Genomic DNA, 13,529 nt, shown 5'->3' with positions numbered 1-13,529 from the left:
TTTAGATTACATTAAACTGACTTACAATTTTAAGTTAAATCTTGTATAACTTAAATTAAAGTTGAAATTGCTTAACTTATTTTGATGAGTTAAATTAACTTAAAAACATGTGTTGTCATAACTTATTGATCCTATAAATTTTTACAGTGAAAAAAGAAAGAAAAAAATTATTTGTGTGCAAAAGCAGAGAACAGCAGCCATGAACACAGAGCTATAGCCTAATAATATTCTTCGATCTAGCCTATGTGACGTGGTTGTGTAGGATTTGGCAATACGGGACAGCCTATATGCTGGTCAAAATCGGCCCACTCACCACATTTTTTAAACATGTTTAGCACTGTTTCCACCTAAATTACCCGGAACAATTTGTCCCAGGAACTTTTTCCCCCTAGACCTGTTGCTGTCTGTGTTTCCATTGCAGTCTAAAGTACCGCAAAGATTAGTCCGGTGATGTAGAGCTGCGTGCGACTTTCCAGTTCCCACTGGATTTCATCTTCCGTATATCAGCCTAATAAAGCCTGTACCTCGTCGTCGGTCCATTGGTCTTATTTTTTAAACACCATTGTTGATTCGAATAGCAAACAACTCTTACTGCATACACCGCAACAGACTTTTAAAAATGGTGGTTGAAATAAAATGCTGCGTGGAGTCAACCAATCAAAATGCTGCGTGAACTCAACCAATCAGCATGTTCAGTGCCCAAGTTCCACCACCGAAAATTTCCTGAACTTTGAAAAAGTACTACCTCACGAGCAGGGACTTTTTGAGGGGGATTTTTTTACCCGGAACTTCATTTAGACCCAGGGGCGATTCTAGGATTTTCATTTTAGGGTCCAATTCTCACTATTAACTAGTATCTTATTAGTATGCATATTAGGATATTGGCTGTTTATTATTACTTATAAAGCAAATATTAATGCCTTATTCTGCATGACCATATTGTACATCCCTTAATCATACAATGTAGGCAGGTTTGTAATCACTGAAGTCCCAAATGTGAGGTAGTTAGGGGGGGGGGGTTCGGGGGCTTGCTCCCCCGAGAATTACATATGTGCATTTCAAGATGTTCTGAACGCCAAAACATTTGATAACAATAGCTTGAAAACCATGTCAGTGAAGACAGTAAACATATGTTTAACTGATATTTATATGTTTTTTAATCATTTTCAAAGACATGTTGATTTCCTAACGGGAAAGCTAGGTAACTAAATGTATTAAATTAATTCACAATATGCACACATTCATTAGGCTACTAATCCTATGCCCAATACAGGCTGAAAAAAGATGAGCTTTTTTATTTACTGAATGCTACAAATGGAATTATATTAATTTACAATATGCACACATTAATTGCTATTAATCTTATGCCTAATCTGAAGAAAACAGCTCTGTTATTATTTCTTGTTTGTTAATTATATTATAAATTACATTTCATTTATTTATTATTTCAATTCAAAAGGGCGAAATTAGAGAAAAGTTTATTAATTTGCCCAAATATTTTTGTCGTTTGTTTAACATTTCTGACTTAAAGAAGCAGCTGTCAAATATGAAATGTTTAGTTTAGCTACTAACATATCTCGCACGTCGAGTCATGCTGCTAAAATTCGCGCTAAGCCTCAGCAGCTGTGCATAAAGCCCGCCTAACGTTACTCTGATTTTATTGGTTTTCTCAAATATTTTGACATTGACGAGCAGTGACCGACCAATGAGGCTCCTCAGATCAACGCACACGCATCTGCTTCTGACGTGCGCTCTGCTTGACGCCACTGCAGATTGAACACTGATTAAAAGACGGGCGGAAGCCAAAACCGAAGCCTCCCGCCAGTTTCATATGTTATAAAGGTTAATCACACATTTTTTAGGGGGGCTGGGCAGAAGTTTAGCCCCCTAAAAAGGGCCTATTGACGCTCATGTTTAGACCATTGTCCCTGTGGTCGAAACACACTGAGTACCACCCCAAAGTCCCTAGTTCCTGGGGAAAGTTCCTGTGGTGGAAATTTGGCATTTTAAAATTATCGGGAGGTGCTCTTAATATACTCTGCTCGTCTAGTAATTCCTCTCACACTGTGAAAAAAAAGTTCAAAAAATCGCACCATGTACGCCCGGCTTTAGGAAACCTCCGGACAGAGCTGAAGTTCTGTTATGGTAATGGCCGTTTAGCTTCTGAAACACGCACTGTAAGTAGTAGACTGGGCCATCTGGCCAATCAGAGCAGATTAGCAGGATTTAGATGGACTGATTCATCCGTCGAGTCGTTTAAGAATCAATAAAAAATGTGGTAGCTACTATATATATGTGCAATGTATATTATGAGAAAAATTAACTTTTTGTTTTGACTTTTGGTGCATGTAAACCTGTTATAGGAGACAAAGTCAATAGCCTTTAAAATAGCATAATAGGGTCACTTTAATAGCAAAAAAGGTTCAAACATTCACTGTTTAGTTGTGTTCATGGATTTTCAGTTTGTTTTCATTTGTCACGTTTCTTTGTTCAGTTTCCCGCCACTCGTCTGTCTTCATGGTTACCGTCATTATGAGTTCATTTAGTTCGGCTGTCTCTGTTTAATCTAGTTTGTGTCCACCATTTATTTTGTTCCTTCTCCTGCACTCTTTGTCCGGTCAACGTTATGTTAGATGTGTTGTTCTATTGCCTGTCTGTCTGTTTTGAGATTAACTGTAATTAAACTACGTTTGGAATTTATTCTGTCTTCGTCTTCCTGCCTGCACACACCCATGACAAAGAGCATAGCCTATATTGTTTAAGATCACATTTTTCATTTAGTACTTTCCTTCAGAAACTATTGAAGATATTTACATGTTTCCCATAACAAAAGACTAAATAAGTAAAATGTATCTTGATCTTCAAATTCAAAAAGTTTACGACCCCTGATTCTAAATGCATCATGTTTTCTTCTGGAGCATGTTCCAAATGTTCTCACCTTTTGTATTATAGTTATGTATGAGTCCCTCAATTGTCCTAAGTGTGAAAAGATGGATCTCAGAATCATACAGTCAGTGCTTGAGAGGGTTCAAATATGCAAATTGGAAAACGGAAAACGGAATAATTTGTGCCTCTTGGAGGATTTTTCTGAAGAATGCAGCGCAGTTTAACTGCTCAGGACAAACAAGGGACTCAATAAAATCAACAAAAAAATTAAATAATATATTTTCATCCAATTAACGGCACGCTGTATCAAACAAAGTTTGTGTAAACTTTTGAACAGGGTCATTTTAATAAATTCAACTTATATATTTGTCTTGTGGACAATATGTAAACATATTTTAGGTAAAATATCTTATTCAGGACAGTACTTAATAAAAAATAGCATGCATTTTTGTATAATCCCTCTTATTTAAATCCCTCAAATTGGAACATTTTGTAAAATACAATAAAATCAAGAATCTGTGATTTTTTTTCATTCTTTTTCAACGTTATTTAACTAACAAAAGTACAAAGATTATTTTCACCAAACAACTTAATTGTATTTAGTCAATATGAATACAATTTTATTTTTAATGGCTGTAACACACTCCAAAAAAAGTCGTAAAAGAGGCATGTTTACAACTTTGTCATATCAGCTTCCCTTTTAATTACACATTTTAATCGTTTTGGAATTGAGGATACTAATTGTTGCATTTTTGCAAGTTGATTTATTTGCCCAATCTCACCTGATACAAGACAGCTGCTCAACAGTCCATGGTCGTCGTTGTCTGATTCTCCTTCATGATGGGCTAAATATTCAATAAGAGACAAATCTGGACTGCAGGTGTAGAGTGTCTATGAAACCACTCTGTTTTAGCAAGTACAGAATGAGGCCTGGCATTGTCTTGCTCCCCAGGAAAGATGTCATCTTTATGCCATTAAATGTCTCTGTACAATCCCTATATATGTCTCCATGTCAGTTGTACCTTCACACACATGCAAGTCACCCATGCCGTTTGCACTGATGCACCACCATACCATGACAGATGTTTGCTTTTGCACCTGTCACTGATAAAAGTCTGGATGGTGCCTTTCGTCTTGATGTCCGTGTGGACTCATCTGACCGCAGCACACATTTCCACTGTTTTTGGATCATCTGAGATCAGCTCGGGCACAGAGAACTCGCCGGCATCTCTGCATAGACTGATGTATAGCTTTCTTCTTGCATAGCAGAGATTCAAGTGGCCTTCCTTGATGCAGCAGCAGACTGTGTTGAGTGACAACGGTTTTCCAAAGTACTCCCGAGCCCATGTGGCTATATTTAACACAGTAGCATGACAGTTTCTCATGCAATGCAGTCTGAGGGCTCAAATAGCATGTACATTCAAAAGAGGTTTTGCTGAGGCCTGAGATTTCTCTGGATTCCCTGATTTTTATTTTTACAATATTAGGTATGGTAGATGGTGAAAGACTTGCATTTAGAAAAGTGATCTTTGAATTGTTTGAAAATTCTATCATAATATCTGGCACAATGTGAGGAGCCATTGCTTGCAAAGACTGAGGTGCTCCTTTTACACTCAATCGCAATACCCTCACCTATTACCAATTCACACACTGTACTTATTGCGGGCTGTTTCAAAAGAGTTGTTCTATAAGCTTTTCACTTTTACTCTGTCCTAGCTTTTTTGGAGTGTGTAGCAGCCATAGAAATTTGTTTATATTTACAAATAAAATTAAGTTGTTCAGTGAAAACATTGGAAATCTTTTCTTTGTACTTTTTTCAGTTAGTTGAAAGAGAATTAACAAATAACAGATTTTAGATTGTATTACATTTTACAAAATGTCCCAACTTTTCTTGATTTGGTGTTGTATACACACACACACACACACACGTTGTGTTTTCATGTTTTATGGGGACTTTCCATAGGCGCAATGGTTTTTATACCGTACATACTGTATATTCTATCCCCCTACACTGCCCCTGCCCCTGCCCCTAAACCTACCCATCACAGGAGACATTCTGCATTTTTACATTTTCAAAAAACATCACTTAGTCTGATTTATAAGATGTTTTCCTCATGGGGACCAAAAAATGTCCCCAGAAGGACGAGGATTGCGGAAATTGCCATCTTTGTGGGGACATTTTGTCCCCATAACGTAGGGATTACCAGTCGACACATACACAAACACAAACACACACAGGTGTGTTAGACTCGACTGCAATTTGCTGCCAACAGTCAGGGCGGACAGTTTCCCATTGTGTTTGCTTTCATCACAGTCAAATTGGATTTAATGCAATATTTGTCAAATAAACGGGCATTTCAGACATTTGTAGCAACCAGAAACACTTTTCATTCAATAGTTTATGTCCTGCTTGACAGAGTGCCTGTATGTACAAAAATAAAGTTCTAAATTAGTCTATATTATTTAAATATCAATAAAGCTGGGTCTATATTTTTTTATTTGTAGTTAACACAACATAATAGAGCATGAACAATTGTGTGATATTGTAAAAACACAGATTTGTGAGCATAAGGGGGAACTAAAGATATCAGAATAAACATGGAAGTCTGGCCAATCGTGAAATAGCTGTCATCATCAGAGCTTGTACAGCCGCTCTGGAGAAGCTGCGCTGACTGAGCTGTACTTTAATGGCATACATCAGTAACGTCGTGAAGACGCTGTGTCAAGTCGGATAAAATTTCGAACTGACATGCACTGCTGCAAATCAGATGCAGATCGGTCTGCGCAGCGCAGCATGAAGTTGAATACACAACACACACCACACACGCAAGACAAATGGGTTAGTCTAATTAACAACATACACCTAGAATCAATGAAGGGAGCAAACCCTAAACATTGAGCAAGATATCAAACTTCAAAATAAAAGCAAAACATGGACATGGAAACAGAATAGCACAACTCTGACATCGGAATAGCAGGCACTCAAGGATAATTAAAACATAATTTAAGGAATACTTCATTAAAAAGTTCCCTCCAAGTCAATATTGACTTTAAGCATGCAAAATTACTTTAGACTATAGACCTTCAAATTAAAAGCATCCCTAAAGTTTTCTTTAGGCTGTGACAGAAGAGAAATGATAAATAGAATGGCTTTATCAGAAATGCTAATGCTGTTGGCCTGAGCTAATGAGTCATGAGTATTCTCAATTCTCTTACCTGCAATGATACTGGCCATTCTGAACTATACAGATGCCACCGTTGAGACAGGGCAAAGTGCCACACACCTCCGCCTGCTCCCAGCATACCGGGTTTACACAAATGCATGTGGAATTCTGTATAAAAGAAACAGAACACCCCAAGGAGGGTTAGTTACATGTCAATTGGAGAAACATGCTGAAATCTAAATCACACAATAAGGTAAGCTTGAACACCATTATATTTGCATCACCTAACACTTTTTCACCAAGTGCTGTTGGTGCTTGGCCAGAGCTGGGGCTTGGCCCAGGGGATCTGCAAACTCACATTACCACTAATTTGAAAGCCAAACAATGTAACTGGCTATATAACCCAGCCGCAAACAATGTAACTGGCTATGTAACACAGCCGCTAACAAGCATAATGCATCATAGTCGTTGTTAGTACTTTTGAGAACTGGGCTGTATGACGGTATATATCGTTATGACGGTATAAAATGTCTATCGTTATAGATTTTGGTACGTGTAGCAAAATACTATTGACACTTTAGAGAGATGAAACGCATGAATGAGACAATAGCGTGTTCGTTAAAATAGTTATTCAGCGCAATAAGTGGTGAAAAAGAATTCAGTGACTGCTCGACTGACACACTGCACACACGGAAAGCTGCCTCTCTCAGAAGGCGATTGCAAATTTGGGATGTGCTTGATGTTAAAAATAGTTATTAAGCTGTGAAAAAAAAGAACTCAATGCAGTGATCACTGCTCACGGTGACTGACACACAGCTGAAGGGCGCGCGCAGAAAGTTCTCTTTCACATCTTATTGCCCTTGAATGGTCGAATACACACACAATTATGTCTAAATGCCCATTGTGTAGAGTTTTCATGTTCCTAGTCGGATATGTCTCAAGTGAAAGTAAACAGTTGGGTGTAAAACGGATGTGTATCGGATAATAAAATAAACCTGATTTGACATGTCTGTACCAATCAAACTAAAACTTTCTAACTACATGTTAAATAGCCCTATTGTATCTGAAACTTAACTAGGTTAATTCATATTTTTGTTATATTGAATTTGTCATTGTTTGTAATTTGCTTCTTTGTTCTTATCTTTAAAGGGTTAGTTCACCCAAAAATGAAAATTCTGTCATTAATTAATCAAAACACAGCATCATGAAGCTTCGAAGCGTTATGAATCAGCGAGTCGAATCATGATTCGGATCGCGTGTCAAACCGCCAAACTGCTGAAATCACGTGACTTTAGCGATCCAAACCGCTGAATCGACTCACTGATTCATAACGCTTCGAAGCTTCATGATGCTGTGTTTTGAAATCGGTCATCACTATATAAGTCGTTATTTAGGGGGTTTTTTTGCGCACAAAAAATATTCTCGTTGCTTCATAAAGTTATTGTAGAACCACTGTAGTGAGATGGACTTTGTAACGACATCTTTAGTACCTTTTAAGGGTCTTGAGAGTGAACCGTGCATTGTGCCAATGGAGGCCTTTCTGAGCCATCGGATTTCAACTAAAATATCTTCATTTGTGTTCCGAAGATGAACGGAGGTCTTACAGGTGTCAAACAACATGAGGGTAAGTAATTAATGACAGAATTTTCATTTTTGGGTGAACTAACCCTTAAATTACAAAAATAGAATAACAAATTGCTATTGCTAATTACTATTGCTCCAACATACCAGCTCACTTTCAGCAGTTATTATGTCTATGGGTCGTAACATTTATTACATATTATTCAAACTGGCAAGCATTAAAACACATACAATTGACAAAGTTTAGTAAAGACGCGAGTGAAAGTGACCTGGCTTCAGGGCTCGAGCGTTGTCAGAGACACGGCTCGGCTCTCTGTTTCACAGAAAATCACTTGTGAGCACTGAAGTCTGATGTTTTCCATATTGTTCTTGAATGGTGTCAAATCGCTTGAATGTTCAAACTGGCAAGCCTTTAAACACATACAATTGACAAACTTTCGTGAGGACGCAAGCGAAAGTGTTCGCCTCCATGTTACTTCCATGCTGCTGACTGACTGGACGGGGCGGAGTCATGTGACACACATGAGTAGTATATTTTTAAGGGGAAAGTATAATACAGGATAAAAAAAAAAAAAAAAAAACTGAAATAACCAACAGGGAAAATTACGTCGATTTAGAAGTTCTTAATTTTGGTTACTTTTCGATTAATCGTCCAGCCATAATCGTGAAATAAAATTTCTCATATCGTGAAATTGGATTTTGGTCATGTCACCCACCCCTATATAATTCAAAGCAATTTTATTTGTTTTATGCCATCACATGTTGGCCTTGATGTAATGGTCAGATATAAAATAAAAGTGATAAAAAAATTCTGATGTTATATTTGCAAAATAAATCATTAAATAAAATAAACCGACTGGAGTAGCTGTACTGTACAGCGAGACAAAAAAGTAACACTGAATGTGCATCACTTCCAGCTGGGCTGGTTACATAAACTGCTAAGACTAATCGTACAAGACTCTTTAAGACTGTTCATAACTTAAAGTCAGTTACATAAAAACGTAGATTGGTCTAATTTGATACCGAAAACTGATTACCCCTAACTAACTGCTTTATTAATTAACTGCTTTAAGATTTGCTTGATTAAACTACCTGCAATTTATTATTATTATTATTATTTTTAGTTGTTTCAAAAACTTGTTGAGGACATTATCCTGTCCCATGACCACTGATGTTATTGCTTCCTGGTTTGAGACCAGCAGAAACACCTTTATTTCAGAGGAAACGTGCAGAACGGGGCCAGATTGGACACCGGCTCTGGCACTAGCACAGACACCCTGTTGGTAACCTTGGATTGCCTACAGGACAAACAAAATTAGTGACTTAGAACATAAAAATGTTTTGGAGCTGATCATGACAAACCAGGGAAATAACCAGCATTGGAGAATCCAGGGCTGAAAAAGCAGTACAATAGACAAGTCATTAGCTGGTTTTGCTCTCCGGCTTTCACTAACCGATCCTGACATCAATAATATTTCTGACTCAGTCATTCAAAGAAGAGTAATAGAAGCCAAGAACAATCCCAGATGAAAGTAATACGGAGACTCCCACTGATATAAGCATCGGTGCAGTTCTGGAGCGGCGTGAAGGATTATTTCATTTTCATACAGATGAGCTCTCTTAGGAGAATGTCTCAGACAGACCAAATCAATGTCAAACAAATCAATTTAATGTGTCTGAGTGTGTGTATGTGTGTTAGAGAAAGATTAAAGTCTATCTTTACTGGCCATGCTCTCAAATGACTAAGGTACCTCATGAGAATCTTCTTCGGACAGGCCCATGTGCTGAATTCCACTACCAAGTAAATGAAGGTCACACAAGACAATTAGTCTGCCACTGGCCTACTTTCTTCTAAATTCATCTCTTCATTACAGTAATGGATCATGAACAGCAGACTGTAACTGTAACAATCTGGGGAAACATTTCTAAGTGAACATGGCACAAATGTGCCATAATTTCATTTTTTGAGCTATAATGAATATGCAACAACTTGCTCAAGCTCAATAAAAAAAAAATATTACATATGACATGCCCATTCTGCTATCAAAACAATTATTAATGGTTATTGTAACCTTCAACGTGACACAGGCTGATCCGCTTCAGGTGTGTCACAGAAATTTGCATGTGGCATTTCAAATTAATCACATTCTCTCGGGCAAAAAAACAGCATTAGGAGCAATGTAGAAAAAAGAAAAAAAAAGAAAAGGCCTCACAAGTTTGTCTATGGCGCAGACTTCGTCCAATTGACATCCGTTAGACTTGCAGAAGCTGTCAACCTCAGTGGTGGTCTCACAGTTGAGACCTGTGAAACCCCCTGGGCATGTGCAAACATATCCATTTGCAGTCTCCTCACAGCGACCGTCATTCCAACACGGGTTTGAATCACAGAGGAGCCTCTTTCGATCACAGTAAGTACCTGCAATGCGAATGAATAGATATTTAATGATCATCATTAAAATGAATGAAAACACATGCTTCTTTGATGATGAAATCATGATATATCAGATATATTTGCAAACTTAGGGTGAAATTTAGAACCAATTTAAACTACATGCAATGATTGAAGCTGTAATATAAAATAAAAATTTTATATACTGTAAATATTTAAAATAATTTAAAAAAAAATTAAAAACAAGTGCAATACAATGCATTGTTTATTTACCAGTTCTTCCTGTTATTTACATTTTTACAATAGTTATCCAGCCACACAAAATGATCAAACCTGATCAAACATTGTTACTTTTTTCATTATAGCAACAACTCACCTCACCTGTGGAAAAACTTTTAGAGTAGTGTAGATACTAAAAAAATATACTGGAAATTATGTTTTGGGCTTTGTTGGATTTATGTACTTTGACTTGAGCTTTTCTTTACTTTTGCTTCAACTTTATTATGTTTGTCTTTACCTACACTGGGTTTGTGTCAACGATTAAATTAAATCATAATGGGATTTACAACAGCACATTCCCTCTATGGATCTTTTGCATAAGTGAAGATGTTTATTCATTTATGTTCTTCTGTTTACCAGAGCATATTCAAATTATTAATAATAATTACAAAAAAACAATTGTAGAAAGAATCATGTTCAAATGTATGATTTAAGACTTCTTGTAAGCTTCTAACTGCTTAGTGAGAACAAATGTTCAAACTTTACGACTGCAATGACAGCGGACAATTACTCCAGCATATCAATAGTACTGAGAGTCTCAGCGTGGCGTCCCATGGCTCTCATTTTGTCTGATGAAAAATGAGAACATAAAACTCATATCGCCCTCCCACTTCTCAGAATGCTTCACTAATGTGGAGGTTCAAGGGCCCAAATTATAGCCTCGTCGTCCGTAAACCGAACAACCCGATCATACTGGCTGAAGGTTTTGGACCGAGAACATCTAGGCTGCAGGTTCCTCTAAGGTAACTCTGGATTGGAACATCAGTCTGATTTCCGCTCCACGCAGGTTAAATTTAGACTTGACTATGCAGCACTGTAGGTTCAAGGTGAACATGATTTGATTTTATTCCCTAGTGGTTCTCTGTTTGCTTTTGCTTTTTTTTTTCTCCCCTCCATGTTCCTCAGCAAGAGCTAACTCATTTATCTTCCTTGTTACTGCGTTTTCCTTTTGTCGTTCAGTTTTTTAAAGCATATTCCAGTGTGTTAAGCTCACAGGATGATACAAAGGTCATCAGTCCCAGAAGCACCCAGCTGCTTTTGAGGACACACCACTGGGTGTCAATCTAAGTGTATGTCTCTCTGCAGTGTTTCTCAGGGATCTACAGAGGGAAATTGAAAATAAAAAGCTCTTGACATTATAAAACACAAAGCTTGATATATTCTTTTATTCTTCTACAATAACTAACTCTGATTGGCAGCAATCCCTTGTAGGAGGTCTTTGAAATAATAATGCGCATCATATAGTTACATGATTCAATGTTTGATAAATGTTGAGGACTTCATGAAGGTTGATAAATCATAAAAGCACTAAAGCAGTGATATGAAACAGATAGTGCCACCCTGCTGTGCACTACCTTGATATATATATATATATATATATATATATATATATATATATATATATATATATATATATACCCATCCAAATCAGAAGCCAACCTTGCTATTAAAACCACTCAGAAACGAAGACAATTACCGGATTTGAATTTCCACAAAAACCATGGGGCAGGTGAATAGCAAAATTAATAGTGTACCCAATAGGGCATATCCTATTAATTTCCTAACACGCGGATACAAAAACCCTGGCAGTCTGAATGAGGTACACAGGAGAGTGGAATCAAAAGAAAATCTCATTTGAAGTGTCCCACGAGTGGGCCTCATTATTATGTGTGTGTAGGCTCTGGTCCGTGAGGGCAGTCGGAACCGGGCCAGCCGTTAACTTCACTATGATTAATGGGGTGACAGCTTGGGCAAAGTCAGAGCGCTGCTGGCTCCACAGGGTGCCCAAACAGAGCAGAACTGGAGACCAGTTACTTTCAGTTCCTCACAAGGTGCTCCAAGAATATGGAATGAGAGACTGCGCTGATGTACAGAAGTCACAGGGCAACAGATCTTGTGGTTATCTGCCATCTAGTTGAGCTGAATCATTACTAATATGTGACTGCAATAAAGGAAAATCAGACACAAATATTTTATTTTCAAAACCTTACCAACAATTACCTTCATAGATGCTTGTGGAACAAGATTTTTAGGATTAATCTCCAACAGTCCAACATGGAGCTTCTTGTCACATCTCACTGCAGTCCTGGACTTTTAAGCCGTATTAAACAAAATAATATTATATATATTCTATAATCAAACTATATATACACCGATCAGGCATAACATTATGACAGGTGAAGTGAATAACACTGATATCACGGCACCTGTTAGTGGGTGGGATATATTACACAGCAAGTGAAGGTTTTTGACCTGAAAGTTGATGTGTTAGAAGCAGGAAAAATGGGCAAGCGTAAGGAGTTGAGTGAGTTTGACAAGGGCCAAATTGTGAAGGCTAGACGACTGGGTCCTAGCATCTCAAAAACTGTGTTCCCGGTCTGCAGTGGTCAGTATCTATCAAAAGTGGTCCAAGGAAGCAACAGCGTTGAACTGGCGACAGGGTCAAGGCGCATTGATACACGTGTGGAGCGAAGGCTGGCCCGTGTGGTCCGATCAAACAGACAAGCTACTGTAGCTCAAATTGCGCAAAACGTTAATGCTGGTTCTGATTGAAAGGTGTCCGAATACACAGTGCATCACAGTTTGTTGTGTATGGGGCTGCATAGCAACAGACCAGTCAGGGTGCCCATGCACACATGCCGAAAACGCCAACTGTGGACACATGAGCATCAGAACTGGAACACAGAGCAATGGAAAAGGTGGCCTGGTCTGATGATTCACATTTAGAGTTCTTTATTCACGCCTTTTTGTTTTTCAAATCTGTAACTGTCAAAGTCACCTCATTACTGATTATCTGGAGCTCAGCTACAACTACACATAACTATAATCAAATGGTAGAGACTAAACTCAATTGTGTATGTCAGATGCTGTCACGTACCATAACCTCATCATCTGCAGAGAAAAACTGCCACTCAGAATACACACATAATGATGGATGTACAGTAAAGACATCATAGAGGATTGTGAAGATATTTCACTGGAACTTGGTCTTCATCTATAGCATGTTCGATGTAAATTGTTATTTATTAATGTATTCAGCTAACAACTGTTGTTAGAGCACTGTCATTTTTCTACAATTTTCCATGTCAATAAAAGTACCTAATTGAAACAACATGCTGGGTTTTATTTAATCTAATTATGTTTTTTAAAAATCCAAATAGAGGCAACAAGATATTATGAGAAAAGGCAGATAAAGGACCAAAAATACGAATACATAACATATAAAACCC

General features: G+C 37.7%; 1 protein-coding gene across 1 annotated transcript in view; it reads right to left on the bottom strand.

The window, feature by feature from the left end:
- LOC307142660 (protein eyes shut homolog) overlaps window positions 1-13,529 on the bottom strand; it is a 147,240-nt gene that overhangs the window by 117,411 nt on the left and 16,300 nt on the right. The window contains exons 4-5 of the mRNA XM_079843687.1: window positions 9,845-10,047; window positions 6,103-6,218 (exon numbers count right to left, since the gene is read on the bottom strand). Coding sequence (XP_079699813.1) covers window positions 6,103-6,218; window positions 9,845-10,047 — 319 coding nt within the window. The remainder of the gene's footprint in view (window positions 1-6,102; window positions 6,219-9,844; window positions 10,048-13,529) is intronic.

This window comes from Gobio gobio (assembly GCF_949357685.1).
Source record: "Gobio gobio genome assembly, chromosome: 18".
In the NCBI taxonomy this organism is placed as follows: domain Eukaryota; kingdom Metazoa; phylum Chordata; class Actinopteri; order Cypriniformes; family Gobionidae; genus Gobio; species Gobio gobio.
This window is presented reverse-complemented; position numbering and strand designations above follow the sequence as displayed.